This window comes from Tursiops truncatus, chromosome 15 (genome assembly GCF_011762595.2).
Source record: "Tursiops truncatus isolate mTurTru1 chromosome 15, mTurTru1.mat.Y, whole genome shotgun sequence".
Classification (NCBI taxonomy): Eukaryota; Metazoa; Chordata; class Mammalia; order Artiodactyla; family Delphinidae; genus Tursiops; species Tursiops truncatus.
Genome location: NC_047048.1, coordinates 71830412 through 71851600, shown reverse-complemented (window position 1 = coordinate 71851600; position 21189 = coordinate 71830412). Strand labels below are relative to the sequence as shown.

The window sequence follows — 21189 nt, the reverse complement described above, 5'->3', positions numbered from 1 at the left end:
TGTGTCAGAGACTTATCCTCTTATTCTAGGAAAGGAAAACAGGACTTGTGAAGAGGCCTTTCCTGGCCAAAGGCGAATGGAGAGTGGGGTGCTCTCCTGTTTTGATTTTGTCTCACTTGCCGCCCTCTGTCCAGCCCATTATGCAAGGAGTTGGCAGAAGCAGAGTCACAGGTAGGAGCTCTGGAGAGCATTTAATAGCCCTATCAGGAAATTTGGAGTGGGTGTGGTGAAGTGACTGGCACAAGGCCTCCAGTGGATTAGGGACCAAGATGCTGACATTGCTGAGCCTGACCTAGAAGTGCTCACCATCTCATAGGAGATGTGGGTGCAATGCCCCTGCTGCCAGTGCCTTTGTCCCTCTAGGACAGGGCCCCAGAACTATCAGTACACTAGGCAACCCGCCTGGAGTGGTGGTCAGTGTTTCTGATTAAGAGTCTAGGGTCCTCCTGGAGGGCCACCTTTTAACACCCCTCTTCCCACCTACTAATTCTTCCCCCTGGAGTGTCCAAACAGCACACCTCAGGCTGTGAAGGGTATAATAAAATTATTTTTATTGCATTTTGTGCAGATGGGAGTCTAAAAAATTAATACATAAAAGCTATAAAGCATTAAATGGGAGCATTCAACAATAAAGGAAAGAACCAACCCTCTCCTTTTCATATTGGCACAGAGAACACAAGATCAATACTGAGGCAGAATGCGGAATACTGAAACACATGGAAAGTTAAAGGCAGGCCTAATAATAGTAATAAATACTCTTGATTTGGTTTGCAACCTCTCCTATTTACAAGGGTGTTCAACTTCATTGCATTGCCCTGCACATAGATCGTCTAAAACAAAAGCAACACTAGTTATCACTACAAGGCTATTGAAATATTGCACTCAGAATAAAAGTCACTTGAATGGACATGAAACATCTAGCTACATGATTATAAAGATAATTTGATGAGTGACGTGTGATAACGTTCATAACAAATATTGCACATGTAGCACAGAAAACTTGGGGTTTTGTTGTGGGATGTCTGTTTTCATCAACCGAAACTGCTCTTGCCAACCAGACAGTCTAGGCCCAGATAGTGCAACTTTGGTTCCCTAACTGATGTTAATATACCCCCTTTCCCTTCTACCTAGCCCACCACTTCAGCCCAGGAGTGCTCAGGACCCCAGAAGGCTAGACCCAGCTGCGTCTGTCAGAGGGAGGTTCTTTGGAGGATGAGCGTGGGGAGTGCTGGTGTCTGATACCTCCGACTTCTGATTACTACCCGGAAGAATCTATCCAGCCCCCTGATCAAATTTCAGAGGGGCCTTGGCCTAACCGGCAGACATCCAAACCTACCTCCAGCCACACCTGGCCCAGTCTAGGTGGCACCAGCTCCAGCTCTGCCTTGGGCTCAAAGGAAAGGAGGTGGTGAGGTCAGGAGTACCCAGTAGCCTCAGCTCTGGGAGGTGGGCAGGATGTCTAACTAGATGCAAAGTTCAGGGCCCTGGGGCTGAAGGTACTGTACCCAGTCCCAGAGGGCGCTGGAACGAGCATGCAGTGCCTGCCGCCCTTAGTAAGGTGCCCTGGGGGAAGGGAGCCCGGCCAATGCGGTTTCCCTAAGGGTAGAGGGCACCTGCAACCGGGCTGGTGGAGCAGAAGCGCCAAGGACTGGTGTTGGAGAAGCCAAAGGCCTTGGCTCCTAGTTGGAGGAGGGCAGAGAGGCGCTAAGAACAAAGCACATAGCGACTCCAGCCCTCCCCCACGCCCAGGTGCCTGGGAGACGCAGCTAGAGGCAGCGAGGCCGGGCCCCGGGACGCGGAGAAGGCGGCTGGGTCCCCGAGGCCAGAGCTGCCAGATGGACACAGAGGAGGGAACATCAGGGACAGCGCTGGGGCCTCCCCGGTGAGTCCGGCCCCCAACCCAGAACCGCCCCCGCCTCCCTCATCTGTCCCAGGGAGGAAACTCCAGGGGAAGGGACGCCCTCCAGCTCCCCGATTTCAGTCTTTGGCGAAGAGCCATGGGATAGGAGGAGCAGGCGACAAGCCGATTGAGGAGAGCCGCCTGCTCCCCCAGCGAAGGCACCGGGGCGGGGCTTCCTCGGTGGGGCGAGGGCCTCTCTCGGTTCTCTTCCTTGAGGAGCGCCCCTCCCCTATCCTGGCCCCAGCTTGCATAAGAGCCGATGAGAAGAGGCTGTGCCCGTCTCTGCAGCCACAGTGGAAGCTCACTCCGCTGGGAGGCGAATCCAGGAAAAGCTGGACACTTGTCTCACTTCGTCTCCGAGAAGAACTAGAGGGAAGGGTCGGAAGCCAAGGGCGCGAGGAAAGGGTGAGGAGACGTCGAGGGGGTGTCGAGGGACCACGACTCCCGCCTGGGCCTAAAGCACTTTTGCTCTCAAAACTCTCGGACGTCAAGGAAAACCCAGCCTCCCGAGGCCTCCGCCTTCCCTGGGCGCCCCCAGCGGGAGAGCTCGACAGTGGCGAGAAGAGAAGTCCGTTGCGCTTCTAGTCACAGAAATATGGGGACGTTAAAAATACACGCGATGTCTCCTGTACACTATGTATAGGCTCGGCCGGCCGGCGCCTGCGGCCGCGCGAAGACAAGTGACGTAGACGGCGGAGCGCAGCCTCCCCACCCCGCGCCCTCCGGGCCGCCGGGGGAGGGGTGCAGAGCGAGGACGGGGCGGGGCGCGGGAAGAGAGGGAAAGGGCCGCGCGGACTACCGGGGGTCCTCAAAGCCCCAGCTCCGCTCCTCTCTGCGCCTCCTCCGACCTTTATTGCAGCGTCTCCTCTGGCGGGGCGAGGCCGGGCTTAGAAAAAGGGCAGCCGGGGCCGACAGGGCGACGCGCCAACGGGGCGCTCGGGGCTCTGGTCTCCGCGCGGGGCGGTCCTCTCCGAGTCAGCCCCGACCGACGTGGCCTCCGGGCTTCAGGCAGCGGGGAAGGGGGCCAGGGCGCGGGCACAGGGTCTGTATGTAAACGGTGACAGCGGCGGGGGGCGCGGCGAGGGCTCCGGGGCCGCGCGGGCCGGACGCGCTCGGGCCCGGGTGGCAGGTCCTGGCTCTCAGGAGTAGATGGTGATGACCTCGCGGCCGCCGCCGCGGACCAGCATCACCCGGTCCAGGTGCTCGGTGAGGACCTCGAGGAACTCCATGTCTGAGCGCCCGTCAAGGAGAAAGACCGTCCCCTTCCCTCCCGTTGGAATTAGGGCCGCGCGTGTTGGGCGCCAGGGGAACGCTGGGTTCGCGTCCCTGTTCGCGGTGCTGATTCTGAAGCAGACCCGTCTCAACTCTTCCTTCCCAGGGCCAGGACCTAAGTCCCCTGACATCCACCTCCCGCTTCCTCCCAATTTTAAGCCCAGGATACAATTTTCGTCACCGTTGCGGTTGCGGGGAGGCCCTGGCATGTTGAGCAAAACAAGCTTGGCGTCCCGGGATTTCTTGACGATGACCTCGTTCAGCCGCACAGCGGTGTGCATGCGCCGCACGTTGGACTGGTTCCTGAGGGAGGGACGGAGGGAGGCACGTAAGGCTGGGAGAAGGGAGAGTTGGATCCAGTCTCCCTTCCAGCCCCCCCACCCCAGCACTGGGCTGCTGGGATCTAGTCCTTGCAAGCCAGGGACCACCAACCCTAGACTTCTCCAAGCTGGGCTATTCAGAGACCCCAGAGGTCAGGGGCACAAACTGAGGGTTCATGGTGGAGTGAGAAGAGGAGGGACCCTGGCCAACCTAGGTGAGAAGTTAAAAATTCTGAAGCACTTACAAGTTCTCCCACTCCCTTCGGGAAACATAAGAGAAGCAAAGAGAGGAAGAAAAAGAGGGGTCAGAAAAAGCAGGAGAAGCTGAGGACTACCTGAGCCACCATCAACCACCCTGTGTGCAAACTGGTCCCGCTCTCCCAGCCCCCCAGGCTTCGCCTTTCCACTGCCTGCCCCAGGGAGTTCTGACCCTTAGCAATCAAGCCCAATCTGAGTCCTCAGATGGGGAAACCAAGACAAGGTCTGGGCGGGGTCTTCCGACTACCAGGCCAGGACCCCTTCTGCTCATTTGCTCTGCCATGGGGAGCAAGGACCCTGTAGGCTCACCCCAGACCCTAGCCCTTAGCCCCCAGGCCCATACGGCTTCATGCTGAAGAAGTCCTTGATGCCCTCTGAGGAGACAGGACTGGGGCCCTTGTTCTTCTCTGCCACAGATTTGTCCTTGGTCCAGGTGAGATGCACTTTCTCTGGATCTGCCTCGCCCTCCCGTTCGGGCTCCTCCCCCGGGGATGGTGAGCTGCTGGGGCAGCTGGGAGCACTCTGGTCATGGATCAGCTGCACCTGAGGGATAAAAGAAGGGACAACATGTGACTCCTTCGGAGGCCAAAGTTCCTGCTCGCACTGGCTGGAGCCAAACCACCCCGCTGCATACCTCCTCTTCCGGCTTCTCCTCGCTGTCACCAGCTGTCTCTTCTGGGACGTTGAGGCGAAGCCGAGTGTTGGCTGGATTCTTTCTCCGGATTGAGCCCCGAGACTCATCTGTGATACTCTGGATCTAGGGAGTGACACATGTTGGTGCCAGCTCTGCTGGAAATCACTACCCATGCCCGCCCTGCAAAGAGCTACCCCCAGAGCTGATGTTCAGCCAGGATGTGCACTTTCGGGATCCCTACCAGTTGTTAAACTAGTGCAATGCTTCCACATCAAATAGCTATTGCCGCCACTGACCTGGCCACTCCAACCCCTCTCCAGGACCCCTGACCTCCCCACTATCCAGCAACCAAAGGGTTAACACCTGGTCCAGCTGGGCTCTACCTTAGCACTATGGTCCAGTGCCAGTTCTGATTGGTCATAGCACATGCCATTTCTTACAATTTTACTGTCACCCACCTCCAAGATCTCTTCTGTCCCCAACCCCCAGGGTACCATAGCTCATTTCCCCAAGGACCCCACTCCCTGGGGTGGGGCTTTCATTCAAATGCCAGAGGGCCAGTGGTCCCACATTACCCACACTGGGGAGATCTTACACCCATACCCCATGAGAGCTCATCATTGTTACCCCTGAGAACCCAGTTGGAGGTTTGCCCCCAACTCTCATCATCAGCTGCATCCTGAAATATCCATCTGTTACCCACTCTCTAAGCCTCTCGAAGGGTCTGTCACATAATCCCTTGTCCCCCACACTGGCAGCCCACGCCCCTGAGGAATCATCCATACATATTTAACATCCACTATTCTCCCTTGGGCCCCAGAAGTCACATAGTGAGCGGAAGATCTGTCACGCATGCCAAAGCCCCTCTGCATCCTGGCTGGGAGGCTTGAGAGATGCAGCCGCTGTGTGTACCCCTGCTGCTGGGGAACCCAGTGCCAGAAGGTGGCAGTGCCAATGGCCAGGAATGGGCCATCCCAAACCTGTGCACGCCCAGAGCTGGCAGCAGCTTGAGACTCTCCGAGCCCAGCCAGGGCAACCTCACCTCCCTCTCCCGCTCATTCTTGGTTAAATGCATCTGCTTGAGGATCTGGGAACGCTGCTCCATCACCAGCGTCTTCTCGTAGGTGTAAGCGGAGATGTCGCTTTCATGCTGTGGGCAGGCAGGGGTGGAGATGGGGTGGAGGAGGGGAAAGGGGGGGAAAGTACGAGCTTCGGTGCAAGGCCAAGGGGAGGGAGGCAGGCCCCCTTCTTTCTGCCAACCTAGGGTTTCCCTATCCAATGACCTAGTTTAATCAACAGTTGTGGGAGGCAAGGACGAAGCAGAGGGCGATGCTCTTTGGAGGCAATGCGGCTCATTCCCTCCTCAGCCAAGCACAGGACTGGGCGAATGAATGGGTGAATTAATGAATGAGTGGATTAATTAATTACCTGGGTGAATGGAGATGGGGGAGAAATATAAAAAGGAACACAGAGATGAATGAATTTTGTACATGGATGAATGGATGAGTGAGTGAATAAATACATTAATGGATATGTGGGTGGATTAATGAATACACAGAGAGATGGGTAAATGGATAAATAAGCTGAGAGAAATGGACAGACAAGAGGCTGTAGCATGTAAGTGCGAGGAGCATGGACTCTAGAGCCAGTCTGCTTGGGGTTGAATCCTGGCCCTGCCACTTAGTGTGTGTTCGGGGCAAATTACTTAACCTTTCTGTGCCTCAACTGCCTAATCTGTAAAATGGAAATGCTGATAATTGTATCTATTTCATTGATTGCTGTGAGAAGTAATATACATAAAGTGCATAGTACAGTGCCTCACACGTAGTAAGCATTATTAGACATGGCTATTCTTACGAACGAGAGGAGGGTGTATGGATGGATGGATGGATGGGCTCTCGGGTGAATACGTGAGAGGCTAAAAAGTGGATGCAGGGAAGGGATCCAGCATCACAAGCTGATGGGAGTTGGAGTTCCCCATTTGGTTCTGGGGCCAAAGGGAAAGAGTCCAGAAGGGATTCCAAAACGTCAGAGGTGGCTCCTGGGGACTCACCATCTCCACCACTTCGACCTCCGCGGTGATACGTAAATGGTACAGAAATGTGGTCAAATCCTTCTTCATCTGGATGCTATTGTCGTCCATCTGGGCCACAGTGAAGATTCGCATCTTGCACTTCCGCCAGACCTGGAGTGGTGAAGGGGACCCAGAAAGGTCCAGCCCAGGTGCAGTGCGGAGACCCAGGGCCAGAACGTAGACAGGACCCTGTCCCTCACCCTTCCCACACACCTTCCCACACATACATGCAGCCCCCCAGTCCTCTATCTCAGCGGCCACTCCCTACAAAAACGCCTCTGCGGGGCTTCCCTGGTGGCGCAGTGGTTGAGAGTCCGCCTGCCGATGCAGGGGACACGGGTTCGTGCCCCGGTCCGGGAGGATCCTACATGCCGCGCAGCGGCTGGGCCCGTGAGCCATGGCCGCTGAGCCTGCGCGTCCGGAGCCTGTGCTCCACAACGGGAGAGGCCACAACAGTGAGAGGACCGTGTACCGCAAAAAAAAAAAAAAAAAAAAAAAAAAAGTTTTGAAAAACGCCTCTGCGTAGATGAGGGTCCCCTCATTAAAGCATCACTCGATTGAGTTAAACATTGCTCTCCTTTATAGTTCAAGGACATCTGCAAGGGGAGACACCTTCAGTTCCAAGCACCTCAGAATTAAGGAGGGGATTGGAGCCCTTTCCCAGGAGCTCACGTGGAGGCTGGCCCCTTCCGGAGCCCAGAAACCCCGCCCATGGATGTGGGCGCGAGCACGCGCGGACGCTCACTCACGCACACGCATGCGCACCTTGTGGTGCCGCAGCAGGAAGGGCAGCAGCATGAGCATGCCGCCGTCGTGCACAATCCACCAGACGTCGATGCTGCCCTCCGAGAAGCGCTCCGGGTTACCAGGAAACATGGAAACGTTCTTGGTGACCAGCAGAGCCAGGTGACCGGCCGTGGTTTCCCGGACCAGCTCTGGAGGAGACCAAAGAGATGGCCAGACGGTAAAACAGTGACCCTGGTCCCCTTCTGGCACCCAGCACCCCACCCCCACCCCATCCCGCCTTGGTCTTGGGCTGAGGAGTCAGAAAAACCCCACCTACCTGGGCCTCATCGCTTGTTTGAATTTGGGGAAGCCTCTCTGGGCCTCCGTTTCCCCACCGTTCAAGTGGTGATAACAACACCTGCCCTTTCTGATTAAGAACTCGACCATGCAGGGCTCACTTAATCCTCCCAACCACCTTCTAACTAGGATCTACCGGTAAAGCCGCCTCAGGGTTTACCAGCTGCGTGACCTTAATCTCTCCGTGCCTCAGTTTCACACCAATAAAATGGAGACAGCAATGCCTAGCCCTCACAGGCCTGCTGAGAGAATGAGAGAAAGCCTCCACTTGTCTGGCACACAGAACACAGTCTGTAAGTGTTAGTTATTGTATTACTTAGTACCCACTACTACCAAGGCATCTGATGCCCAGAGAGGGTGAGGCACTTGTGAACAGTCACACAGCGAGGAAGGGCCAGAGGGGAGATGTAGACCCGGGCCTCAGCGACTTCAAAGCTGTAGCTCTTCCCACTCCCTGCACTGTCTTCCTGCCAGCGTTGTGAACCCTGCCGGAGCCAAGACTGTCTCCTCCACACCTGAGTCCCTGGGCTCCCCGCACAGTGCCTGGCACATGGGAGGCTTTGAACGCCATCACCTGCATATGCCGACTCCATACCTGTTACGCCTGGGAAATGATCCCCAGGCCCAAAGAAGGACCCCCCACACACCCAGCCCTCTACCACCCCAAGCCCACACCGCTTTACCAATGAAGTTCCTCCACGTCTGATGAGCTTCCTTCTGCCGCCAGTTTCGGGGCCAGCCAACAAGCACGGTGTTGTGCTGCAGCCCCCCGAGGCCCCCGGACTGAATCAGGTGGGACACGCCATCTCGCAGGTTGGAGGAGATCACTACCTGGCAGAAGCCCTTCACCTTCTCTGCCTCCATCAGGCGCCGGATGGACTGCGGGGAGGGGAGGGCTCTGAAAAGGACTAGCCTCAGGCCTCCCTAGCCCTGCCCAGCCCCTTGCAGCCTCCCTAGCCCCCATCTCTCCCCGCCATCAACCCTCCATTCCTGAAGCTCAGCTCTGAGCATGTCGGCCTCTGGCACCCCATCACCTATGGCCCCCGTTCCCCGCTGCTCAGTCAGAGCTCTTCATGTTGGGACACCACGCTTCCCACCGCCCTGCCGTTGCTCACACAGTCCCCCTGCAAGCTCTCACCCACCACCCAGAGCCCCTCCCCGGCCGACCCCATTGTCCATGACACTCTGCCTGGCCCAACTCAACCATCACCTTCCTCAGACACCACCCGTCCACCCAAACCACGATGAAACTGGGCCCCTCTGCATAGCCAGACAATTTGGTTTTTAACAGTTTTTAAAAGTCAGCATGACAGTAAGCATTTAAAACGCACATTCAATCTGCACAATGAGGGAAGTGTTCTATTACTCTCACTTTATAAGTAAGGAAATTGAGGCTCAGAGAAATTAAGACTTGCTTCAGGCCATACAGATAATGGATGTTACTGTAGAAGTTCAAGTCCAGGGGTCTGACTCCATCCTTCACACTCTTAACCAAGCCTCTGATGTCAAACAGAAAGGACTCCTGGGCTTCCCTGGTGGCGCAGTAGTTAAGAATCCCCCTGCCAATGCAGGGGACATGGGTTCGAGCCCTGGTCCGGGAAGATCCCACATGCCGCGGAGCAACTAAGCCCATGGGCCACAACTACTGAGCCTGCGCTCTAGAGCCCATGAGCCATAACTACTGAGCCTGAATGCCACAACTACTGAAGCCCACACGCCTAGAGCCCATGCTCCGCCACAAGAGAAGCCACCGCAATGAGAAGCCCACGCACCGCAACGAAGAGTAGCCCCCGCTCGCCGCAACCAGAGAAAGCCCGCGCACAGCAACAAAGACTGAACGCAGCCAAAAATAAAGAGAGAAAAAAAAAAAGAGAGGGCTCCTATTTCTATCTCTGCCCCCGCCTGTTTAATTCAGCATGCAGTGGCTGAGAATGCGCTGTGCACCGGGCCAGGCCCCAGGGGAGATGGAGAGGCACAAGACCAAACCCCAGCCCTCAAGCTGGTCACAGGCTGGTGGGGAAGACAGAACGTACACAGAAGGCTCTCAAGCCCACCTGAGGTTGACAGGTGCTACGTTAGAGTTAATAACTGCAGAGCAATGTTGGGCAAATCACCTCCCTCTATGAGCCTCAGATTTCTCATCAGTCAAATGGGCATCGTGACAGCTACCTCGTCCAGGAAGAGGGTGGATGACATAACATGATGCGAGTAGAGCTTAGTATATACAGCCTGAGAGATCCTAAACACTCAACACGTTCTATTGCTCTGCAGTTATTCACTCTAACCTCGGACGGGTTTAGAGCCTTCTGTGTGTGTTCTATCTTCCCCACCAGCCTGTGACCACCTTGAGGGCTGAGATTTGGTCATCTACCTCTCCACGTCCCCCGGGGCCTAGCCTGGTGCCTGGTACACAGCACATTTGCAGCCACTGCAAGTTGAATTAAATGGACCAGTGGAGGCCTCCAGCCCAGGGCCCTGACAGATCAGTGTGAACGGCCCAGTGAGGCAGAAACAGCAACTGTCGCAAGCCATTAGGTGTGTCCCTCCCCCTCTCATCTCACCTCCCTCAGGCCCCCTTTCCTCTCTCCACTTCTAGCCATGGCCCCGAGAGGAGAGAGACCTGAATCGCCGACAGAACCCACTTCCTCTGTCACCCACCAGACACCTGTTAATGACGCTTAATGCAGAGCCCAGCTGCCCCAGCCCACACTGGCTGTGTACACTGCTCTGTGGACATGGACCAGGGGATTAGAACAAGAGCAGGTGACCCAGAGTCAGGGACCCGGGTTCAAATCCTGACTATGCTTCCAGCCACCTTTGTGACTTCCAGCAAGCTGCTTTCCGTCTCTGGGCCTCTGTTTCTCCCTGGGCCAAACAGGGGTATTCACCCTGCCCACTCCACTTGGTGTGGGGACCAAAAGGGTCCACCTATGTGAAAACGCTTTAAAAGATTTATGCTTCGGCAGGTGGAGTAGGGGTCTAGCAGTTTTAATGTGAGTCTCTGTTTTCTGTCCTTAAACAAATGACCTGACTTCTCTAAGCCTCAGTTTCCTTATCCATAAAATGGGCACTTCCGGCTCTGATCGTCTTTGGTTCTGCGAGTTGGATTCTAAGGAACTCACTTGCTGAGCCCTTGGACTCCTCTTCTAAGGAAGAGGACAGAAAAGCCTGAGCTCCAGCTGATGGCAAAGGTGGCAGGAGGGAAAGTGGAAAGGAGCAAGGACTGCCTTCCTGAGTGCTGCATCCTTCCGCCCTCCCCACCAGGGCCTCTACTTACCTCCTCCGCCCGCTGGGCCTGGGGATGGTTGTCCAGAAAGGTGCCCTCAAGGACAGAGCCCACAATGGTCAGGCCCTTCCCTGCCTTGAGCTGGGAGGTCAGCGAGAGCAGCTGTGGATGTGCCACGTTCTGGTCTTGGTCCACACGCACCAGCACCAGCAGCTGTGGCCTGAAGAGGGTGCAAGGTCACATGATCCATCCACCACCTACCCAACCGCCATAAACTCATACACCCGTACGCCATACGCTGGTGAGTTCACTAACCACACGACCTCCATACTCCTGTCCCACCCACCACCCACCCATCCACCTACACATCCATCCATCCATTGCCTTGAATATCAAGACATCCAACCATCTCCCACACATCTATCCATCTACCCACCCATCCATCTCTCCATCTACCTCACTCACCCATGTTTCCATCCACGCCCCCACCCATTTTATCCTTCAGTTATCCACTCATATCCATGTTAATTTACCTACACATCCTTCTACCGCCATCCATTCACACATTCACCTATTCACCCCACCACCCTCCCATACATATACACATTCAGCCATCTACCCATTGATTTATCTGTTCATTTCCTTATTCATTTAGCCACTGCAGCCAGCCAGCCACCATCAATTTAATAGCTTTCTCTAAACACCTACTCTGGGCTAGACCCTGTGCTAAGCATTTGAGGATTCACAGACAAATCATGCAAAGCCCCGGTCTCTGGAAGCCCAGTTTAATAGACATCAGCAAGGACAAGCCAACGATGTCCTAGGCATAGTTCAGGGTTCCAGGCCTTACTCTTAGCAAAACGAACCTGAGGGAGAAGAAGGAGGGATTGGCCTTGCAGAGCAATTAGTTAGAAAGCACCCTGGGGGGCTTCCCTGGTGGCGCAGTGGTTGAGAATCTGCCTGCCAATGCAGGGGACACGGGTTCGAGCCCTGGTCTGGGAGGATCCCACATGCCGCAGAGCAACTGGGCCCGTGCGCCACAATTACTGAGCCTGCGCGTCTGGAGCCTGTGCTCCGCAGCAAGAGAGGCCGCGACAGTGAGAGGCCCGCACACCGCGATGAAGAGTGGCCCCCACTCGCCGCAACTGGAGAGAGCCCTCGCACAGAAATGAAGACCCAACACAGCCAAAACTAAATAAATAAATTTTTTTTAAAAAAGCACCCTGGGCTGAGAGGCAGGAGGTGAAGATTCTGGGTCCAGTTCTGCCTTCCATGACCCCTGAGACCTTCTCTAGGCCCTGACTGTCACGTGAATAAAATGGAGATTGTTATTCATCTAGAGATTTCTAAGAGGCCCCATAACTCTCAAGGTGGAAGATTCACCTCTCCCAGAGCAAATGCTACACGATACTGCGTTTACCTGTCTGTGCGCATGCCTTGTCCACGGAACTGTGAGCTCACTACATCCCCAGAGACAGGAAGGGGGCAGGGCATAGATCACACGTTCGTATATTTTTTCTAACACATGATGGAATGAATGGATGGATGGATAGATGGTCAGGAGACTGGCCTGGCGGGTGGGGTTTCGGAGAACAAATGTCTGGAACTCAGCTCAGCCTCGGTGTTGTAGGTGGGAAGGGTTCAGACAAGGCTGAACACCACTCAGCAACCCCAAAACAAAGCAAGCAGGGTGGGTTGGGCCCTGCTCCCTGCCTCTCCCCCCGCTGAGCCCTCACGCTTGTGCCTCCACCACTGACCTCCAGTTCTTGGTGTGCGGGGGCCCTTCCTCTAGGCGTAACAGGGCGTAGCGAGCCGCACTGAGAGACAGGCCTCGGATGCCATCGCCCCACTCCTTCTCCGCCCTGGGGCCGGGAAGGGGGATCGCAAGAGGCAGAAAGCCAAGGAGAGTCAGGGAGAGCCGTCCACCCCGAAGTGGCCACCCCAGCACAGAGCCGTCTATCTCAGGCTCAGAAAGGAGGTCGCTCCTGCCACCTCCATTTCTCAAAGCTTCAGCCCCTCCCTCTGCTCCTGTTCCGTCTCTCCCCATCCCATCCCATCCCCCTTTGCCCTCCACTCTAGTGCCACCTTCTCCCACTTCCTGCCTCATCTCCCCGACCGCCCCACCCCCGAGCACTCATCACCCCTCTCTCTCCCCTCCTCACCTCCTCCCATCCCTCAGTCTCGCCCAGCCCTCCCCACTTCCCCGCGCTTACCCACGGTACTCGATATACTTGTAGATGAGCCCAGCAATGAGCATGGCCACCAAGGCATAATACCAGGAGCAGATGAACATGAGGGCCAGGCAGAGGCTCATGCCCAGGAACGAGAGTGTCCTGGACAGGGGGAGGAAGGGCCAGCCTCTGAGCCCTGGTGGGGCTGTCACTGGTGCCTGGGCTCAGACAGCAGGAGTTAGATGGGGCGGGGCATGGGCAAGACCGGGGAGGCTACAGCCAGGTCTAGGGGAAATCACACCGTCATCTCCATGAGCACCACGGGGACGTGGGGCCTCTGGATGAACGAGCAGCCAGGGCACCTCCCCTCGCCCCACCCAACTCCTAAGTCACCACCCTGCCCTGTCCCAGTGCCTTAGACCCTGCCAGACCGCCCTGCCAGGGAGGTTCTGAGGCAGGAGTGTCTGGAGAAAGTTGGAGGCAAGATCTCCCAGGAGGAATGTGACCCCAGGGAAGAGGTGACTGGCACAGCAGTAGCACTGAGATGGGGGGCAGGCAGCCTGGGTTCTGGGCCAGGTGTACCATAGTCTTGCTGGGTGGCCTTAGGCCACCTTTCCCTATTGGAGCCTCCGTTTCCCTTTGGTAGAACAAGCATGATCATTCCTGCCCTGTCTGCCCCACAGGCCTATTGTGAAGATAAGGAGCCGTCAAGGAAAATGATCAGAAGTCCAGCCCCCGTAAGGAGCATCTTCCGTGCACCAAGCAGTGTAATGCTTACAAGGGCCTATGAGGTAGGTGCAGTTATTGTCCCATTTCACAGCTGAGGAAACTGAGGTTTCCTTGTCAAGACTGGAAGGTGTTGCACACTATTGACAGGAGAGGGATTCTGGCTGAGACCGTTTATACAGTGTTGTGTTATTACTTGTGATTATAAGGAGACCTTCTCCAGGACTTTTCTCATGCTAGTTGTGAAAAGTGGAGTTTGGGATCCTTAGACCTGGAGGGGATGGGCTGGGGTGAGGGGGAGAGGAGAGGACGGTCCTCTGGGGCAGGGAGGGGGAACGGGCACCCACCAGTGGTAATAGCGAAAGCGTGGCCGCCAGTTGGGCGTCCTCAGCAGCGTCTGCACCGCACAGGCCAGGTTCACAAACATGTAGCACATCAGAAAGAACCTAGAACACGGAAAGGTCCCAGGAGAGACAGAGATGCAAGGGGAGACAGTCAGAAGCACAGGGAGAGACAGGAAAGGGAGAAAGAAACTGCGGAGATGGCCAAGTCATCGGCTTAGGAAGAGGTTCAAAGGCCAAATCCCCTTACAACATGCCCTGGTGCATGTGGGGGTGAATCTCCGTATAACAAAGGACAGGTTTCTACGACAGTGGGGCTGTTAAAGTGTTTGGGTGGGCTGTCCAGGGTCACAGCTGAAGGACCCAGGTAGAGAGACCCCCAGAGATGATGGGGAGGGCAAGAGGCCAGCACGCACATAGAGAGGATGGGGGCGACCTCGTCCAGGGACGCAATGAGGATGCCAATCTCGCAGATGCAGGCGGTGAGAAGCAAGGCCCACGTTGGCTCTCCGTTGGCTTTGCCGTGGCCGAAAACCTGAGGACAGAGCAACCATCACAGGGGGCTGAGACCTTAGGACTTCTTGTGTCTCTGTTCCAGTCTTGGAGACCAGTACGGCAGAGGCAGGGAGAGGATGCTGTATTTCTCATCCTTTAAATGTACCCAAGGGGATACCAGGTTTTTGCTGTATCTTGCCCACTCTGACATTGGTACCCCAGTGCAGTGCAGTTCAAATGATCCCTGAAGGGGAAAAGGAGGGGACACATGGATGAGGAGCTGCAGGGGGCCAGCAAGCAGCCATGACTGAGTTTACCATAAATCTTTTTTTTTTTTAAGTACCACAGAGAGCACCCTCCTCTTACTTGCCCTTTGGCTGCCTCCCTGAGCCCCTGCCCAATCACGAGGCCAAAGGAGGACCATTCATTTTTCCCCTAAGCGTGGACAACCCTGCCCAAAGAGATGGCCCTGATGTTGGGCCCAAAGGCACACCCGTTCTTCTTAGTGGCGGCACAGAGCAGCAGGGCCCTGCTCCCTGGGTAGCCGCCCTGGGCAGGGGCCTGGCTGGCTGGTGTAGGCGGTGGACTGCTGTCCCCACACCCTGCCCCTGCCACTGACCTGCAGGAAGGGCACTATGCCATCGCGGGAGATGGCCTGCAGCAGGCGTGGAGCCCCCGTGAGGCTCTGCAGCCCAGCCCCGCAGGTGGAGAAGAAGGATCCGATGACGATAACCCAGGGGGACGGCCAGGCCAGGGTGCCCACCACCAGGTTGCCATTCACAGCTTCGCCAAACCTGGAATGAAGCAGCAAAGGGACAAGAGATGCTGGGTGAGCACCGCCACCTGGATTTCCAAGGTCTCCCGCACAAATTGCGGGACCAACTGTACATCCACTATGAGGCTAGGCTGTGCAGGGGAGAGGGGACAGACAAAGCCCCTGATGACCTGGGCACTTTCTGTCTGTGTGACCTTGGGCGAGACATTCAACCTCTCTGTGCCTCAAATTCTTCAGCTGTAAAGTGCGGATCGTTATAAACCTATCTCATACAATTGGTGGGACGAATAAGGAGATAGCATATGTAAAATACTTGGCACAGTGCCTGCTACGTGGTACTAAGAGTGACACTATTTTTTTTTTATTGAGGTGTAGTTGATATTCAAGATTATTTAAGTTTCAGGTGTACAACATGGTGGTTCACAATTTTTAGAAGTTGTACTCCACTTATAGTTATAAAATATTTGCTGTATTCCATGTGCTGAACAATATATCCTTGTAGCTTATTTATTTTGTACATAGTAGTTTCTACCTTTTAATCCCCTGCCCTTATCTCGCCCCTCCCCCCAATAGTGATTCCAGTACGAGGTCAATTGTGTGATACTGTGTCATCCTGGGCAGATGTCTCAAACTATTAGAACCTCAGTGTCTCCATCTGAAAACTGGGGGTTCTGGCCTCATCGTGTAGTGATGGTATGTGGTGTGAGGATCAAGAAAAGCATTTTCGAACAATGACACTGTCTTCAAATGGAAGATGCTGCCTCAGTAGGTAGAGAGAGCCCTGTCCCTTCAGTGTGCAAGCAAAGGTACACTCAGATGGGCCGTTGCTAAAGGACTTCAAGAAGCAGATGAAAGATTATCCTGAATGACCTGCCGAATCCCTTGCAATCTTGTGGGAGGTCTGCGATGAAATGAAATGAGATAAATGGAGGTTAAGTTGCCCTAAAAGCTAATAGGTGTAATATATGCGAATTGCCCATTTGGCCAGGTCACCTCCCTACTTAAAATCCTTCAGGGTTTCCCCCATTTTTTATAAAGTAAAGCTCCAGTTTCCTGGTGCCAAAACCCAGGCGTCCAGGACTGGCCCTAGCCTAGGTCTCCAGCCTCATGTCCCCACTTCCTGGAAGCCAGAATGGCGCCTCGGAAACTGACTTCTGTGACAGGACCTCCTGTCTCACCCCGCTGGTCGTGTATGCACACACCCTCCAGAGCTGTGTGCTCCAGAAGCTCTGAATGCTTACAGCCACTGGTACCTACATGCGTGCGCGCGCACACGCGGCTCTGGGTCCCCTCTACTTTGGCCATGCTGTTCCCACTGCCTGGAGTGCCCCTCCCCCTCCTACTTTCCTAGGTAGTCTCTACCACTCAGCGCGTAAAGTGGGAAGGAGAGATGAGAAAGCGTGTATAAGGCACTCCCACAGCATCTCCTCTTCCCCGACCCTCTGGGACTGGATCGCAGCCTCCATAACCCCCAGGCTTTGCTTTATCGCCACCCCTACTGCTCTGCGTTTCAAGTCTGTTGACAAGTATGGTGACCAGCTCCAAAGAGCTCCTTCAGAACAAAAATCATTAGTTATTTATCTTTGTTATTTATCCCTGCCCCCAGAACCCTGGACAGCAGCTAACACATAGACATCCAGGAAGTAGTAAATGAATTAGTAGATTTTAAAGAAAAAGGAAAGGAAAGGATCATTATCTTAAAGGAAATCAGACACCACTCATACTTCTTGAGTTGGAGTGACAAGAGAAAGGTGAATTATAAGAAAGTGAGTTGACAGGCAAACCCTGTGGCCTCCCTCCCACAAGGCCCCTTGCCCACGTTTCAACTACCCTGCCAGGCCTGTTTCCCAGAACCCGGCCCTCCATGCCCCCCCGCCCCCCCAGAACAGAATCCTCCCTGATCCCCTTACTTACTTGTCCCGAAGGACGACCCCCTCGATGCAGGCCCCAAACAGAACAACGGAGCTGATGTCTGCAGCGGAGGATGAAGGAGAATCCCTAGGGTGGCACTGTCCTTCCTCCCCACCCCTCCTGAGCCAGCCAGGTGAGGCGGCAGCTTCAGAAGCCCTCTGTCTAGCCCTCCCCACCCACGGTGGTCCCTGCCCAGCAGTGAAGGATACAGACAGCGGAGGTGGTGGCGATGGCCAGGATGGTGCCAGTGGGAATTGACTTCTGGGCATCCCGCAGGTCCCCAGAGCGGTTAGAACCAGCCATGATCCCTGTGAACAGAGGAGCAGCTAGGACAGGAGCCACAGGAGACCAGACAGACTGAGAAGAAAGGACATCAGCCTCAGAGTCAGGAAGCCGGGGATCTAGTCCTGGTCCACTGACTCCTATGAGACCTTGGGCTTGTTACTTGGCTTCTCTGGGCCTTAATTCCCTCACCTGTCTGTCCAGTGGGAACTGAACTGTTGGCTCCTGCCTATGTAATGGGGCTGCTGGACTCAGAAATTCCCCACATCGTGACTGACTCTCTCCCTACCCATCCACTCCCAGCCAGAGTTCTCCCTTTCTGAGCTCCCCTTCACCTGTGACCGAGGGGAAGTAGATGCCAACCAGCAGGGTGAAGTAGGAGGTCATATCGCTGAAGACATAGGGATGGTCCATGTCGACAGGGGTACCATCTCCCAGGCCCACCGAGGGCATCCCACGCCTTTCCACAATCACCCCCTTGGTCAGGTAGGAGCTCCAGAGGTTCTCTGTGGGAGAGACAGGATGCTCAAGGAGAAGACCAGATGACAGGGTGCCAGAGCTCTGGGGCCAGGAGGTGGGGTGGGCAGAAAGAAGGGTCAGGGTCAACCACTTCTCACTCCCCCTGGGCCTTATTTCCACCAACACTTCCGAAGCTCCCGCTTTGGGCCAGGTCATGTGCAGGGGCTTTGCACATGAATCAGATCTAGTCCTTGCCCTCAAATGGTCCAGTCTACTGGGGGACACAGACACACACATCTCAGGCTGATTCAGTGTGTCCCAAACTGATCTCACCACCTACTCACTCCAAATGGCTCCTTTCCTATATCCCTTATTTTGGTAAATGACACTACCATCAACTCAGAGAGCTTGACATTGCCCTCAACTGCACCCTTTCCCCATCTCCGTTTCAAAAATCTCCAACTCCTGTCCCTTATTCCTCCTAAATATTTCTCAAATACGCCCCTTCTCTCCTTTCCAGGGTTCCTCCACTTCTGCACTAAACGTCAAATTTAGCAATAATTGTGATGAAAACAGGCAATTCTTGTGTGGAGGGCTGTCCTGTAGCACTGTAGGGTGTGTAAGAACATCCCTGGCCTCCGCCGCCAGATGCCAGTAATAAGCCTTCCGTCGTGATAACCCAAAATGTCTCCAGACGTTGCCACACATCTCCTGGGGGGCAAAACAGCCCTGGTGGAGAGCCACTGTGTCATTCCCACTGCTGTCACTCCGTCACTCCAGGTAAGAAAACCACCAGCTCTCACCTGGACCCAGCATCAGCCTCCTCCTAGACTCCCTGACTCGGTCCCCTCTCTGCTTTCAGCCCATCCACGTTAGCAGCCAGAGTGAACCTTCACAAGCAACAAGCTGACCCGGTCCGTCCCTTTACTCAGAACCCTTTGGTGGCTCCTCGTTGCCCTCAGAACACCGTCCAAACCCTTCAACGCGGCTTCCAGGGCTGACCACAGTCAGGCTCACGCCAGCCTCTCCAACATCATTTCTCGGTTGCCCCTCCTTCCTTTGTACTTTATGCCCCAGTCACACCAAATTACCTGTGGTTGGAAGGACACAATATGCTCTTCTGTGTCTGCATACTTTTAGGCAAGCTGTTCTTCTGCCTGTAATTCCCTTATTCCCTTTGTATAACTGAAAATCTCTTATTTGTCCATCAAAACCCTTCTCAAATGAGTCCAGGAAGCCTTGTCTCACCACCTTATACACATGACCACTCCCTCCCTTGGGAGGTCTCTGTTCATTGAATGCACACCTACACATGTCCTAATTTATTTGCTATTACTTCTGCCTCTGCTATTAGACTCCTTGAGGCCAAGAACTGTGACTTATTTATGTTGTGTTCCTGGTGCCCAGTGCAGTGCTAGAAAGTTAGCAGGTACTTAGCGAATACTTGTTAAGCTGATAACTTTCTTTCCCACTAGGTGGTAAGGTACCCGAAGGCTCCCTTTCATCTCTACCTCTCCGTGATCCCAAGGATAGAACATGGCCCAGAGTAGGTGCTCAATTAAAACTGATCGAATTTAACTGAATCCCAAGGAGTCCCTTAATCCTGTTTAAGCCACAATCCCTGCAGCATTCCCTGGACACCAGACCTCTTCCCTCCCTCAGACCTTTGATGAGGCCACTGGCAGCGCCAGGAATGCCCTGGATCTCCGTGACATTGTTTCGGGTGAAGTACTCATCACAGGTGGCGTTGAGGAATCGGGAGGAGCAGAAAAGGCCCCAGAGCCGTGTGGTCACTGTCTCATTTCCTTCCCAAGCCAGCTTGGCACAGACATCAAAGCCATGGCGAGACAGTGTGCGGTTCCCCAGGAGGCAGATCCTAGGGAGAGAAACAAGGGAGGAGGGTGGTGAGGGACGTAACTTTGCCCTGGTTTCACAATAGAACCACCATGGGAGCACGAAAAACATAGATGCCAGGGCCCCATATCCAGAGATTCTGATTTAATTGGGATGGAGCCCAGGATCTGTGTTCTTTCAAAGCTCCCCACAAGTGATTCTTTTCTTTCCCCCAGGCCCTGGGAGTCCTAATCCCTGGACCACCAGGGAATTCCCTCCCCCCAAGTGATTCTAATATGCAGCCACGGCAGAGAACCACTGCTTTCGGGAGACGCTATTTCAGCACCGTGGACAGCAGTCTCCGTGTGCCGTTCTTCTGGGCAGTGGGATGTAGGGGAATGTGCCCTAGGGAGAGAGACAGAACCAACAGGGATCTGAGCCCCGAGACCCTCTCTTCTATGTCCTTTCCCATGATAGAGAAGGTGTTTAATACTAAGAGGTTGTCACATTCCAGAAGGTTGTCTCTACCCAAGAAAGGTTCCCTAACACAGACCGGTCTTCCCTTTAGAAATTGTTCCACTTGGCTCTTCCTAAGTCCACCTCACCAGCCAGCCCTTGACCCTCACAAGGAAAACTGTGCACCCCTCCAAAAAATGTTATCCCATCCTAAAGAGATTTCCCTTAAACTCCCTCCCAAGGGAGTTTATTGTAAATCCACAACCACTCTGATTCTGAGAGATGGGGGCAGGGGGGCTGGCAGAAACTAGTGTGAAGACCCTGAAACCAGTCCAGGGAGGAGGGGGAGGATGCCTGAGGCTCAGGGCAGTAGCACTTACGGGAAGTTGGGTGGGTCAAAGGCAGATTTGATGACCCCGGCATAGATGGCCAGGATGGAGAGGATGACACAACCCAGGAAGACAAGGGCAAACTTGTTGACATACTTGACGCCCACAAATACCACGGTGGCCATGCAGGTGAGCACGCAGGTGCCGTACACACGCATATTGTTCAGCATGGCTGCCGCCTCCCCACTGGCATCTTCTGCCTTGAAAATGGCCATAGCTGGGAAGAGGTAAGCCTGTGGGAAAGGGGTGCGGAGGTCAAGTAAGTAGGTAACCCACTAAGTAACCAACTAAGAATCACCCCAAGGAAATAACCTGAGGTGCAGGCAGGGCTTTGGAGAAAAGATACGCATCACAGCATATTTACAGTAGTACAAGACTGGAAATGACATCCAATGATAGGGCAATAGTTAAGGAAATCATGGTCTAGCCTGCAAGGACTATTATACTGTCATTAAAAGATTGTATTGCAGAAATGTTGGGAGCAATTATTAAGTTCTATTCTTTTGTTATCAAGTATAGTTCTTAATGATTATTTATTTTTATTATTTCAATAAGAAAGGCAGATATAAATTAGACATTCATCC

General features: G+C 54.5%; 2 protein-coding genes across 6 annotated transcripts in view; one reads left to right on the top strand and one right to left on the bottom strand.

Annotated features, from left to right (window-relative positions):
- Nucleotides 1–15781, top strand: part of NCOA5 (nuclear receptor coactivator 5) — a 46579-nt gene extending 30798 nt beyond the window's left edge. Inside the window, exons 9-12 of one of the 5 annotated variants that reach the window (XR_012326371.1) lie at nt 30–171; nt 1132–7422; nt 13622–13729; nt 14841–15781. Coding sequence is in view for 1 of the 5 variants with exons in the window: in XM_019943933.3 (XP_019799492.1) it covers nt 30–171; nt 1132–1216 (227 nt within the window). In the remaining 4 variants the exon portion in view is untranslated. Of the gene's footprint in view, nt 1–29; nt 172–1131; nt 13730–14840 lie in introns of those variants that run through there. The other 4 variants (XR_012326370.1, XR_012326373.1, XR_012326372.1 and 1 more) reach the window with 4 other exon arrangements.
- The window catches only part of SLC12A5 (solute carrier family 12 member 5), a 35661-nt gene continuing 17511 nt past the window's right edge, over nt 3040–21189 (bottom strand). Inside the window, exons 7-25 of the mRNA XM_073793052.1 lie at nt 20597–20838; nt 19592–19803; nt 17804–17974; nt 17396–17494; nt 17190–17247; nt 15120–15294; nt 14422–14540; nt 14012–14110; nt 12981–13100; nt 12525–12629; nt 10819–10987; nt 8225–8420; nt 7224–7393; nt 6438–6569; nt 5427–5534; nt 4385–4507; nt 4094–4293; nt 3342–3475; nt 3040–3131 (exon numbers count right to left, since the gene is read on the bottom strand). Coding sequence (XP_073649153.1) covers nt 3040–3131; nt 3342–3475; nt 4094–4293; nt 4385–4507; nt 5427–5534; nt 6438–6569; nt 7224–7393; nt 8225–8420; nt 10819–10987; nt 12525–12629; nt 12981–13100; nt 14012–14110; nt 14422–14540; nt 15120–15294; nt 17190–17247; nt 17396–17494; nt 17804–17974; nt 19592–19803; nt 20597–20838 — 2724 coding nt within the window. The remainder of the gene's footprint in view (nt 3132–3341; nt 3476–4093; nt 4294–4384; nt 4508–5426; nt 5535–6437; nt 6570–7223; nt 7394–8224; nt 8421–10818; nt 10988–12524; nt 12630–12980; nt 13101–14011; nt 14111–14421; nt 14541–15119; nt 15295–17189; nt 17248–17395; nt 17495–17803; nt 17975–19591; nt 19804–20596; nt 20839–21189) is intronic.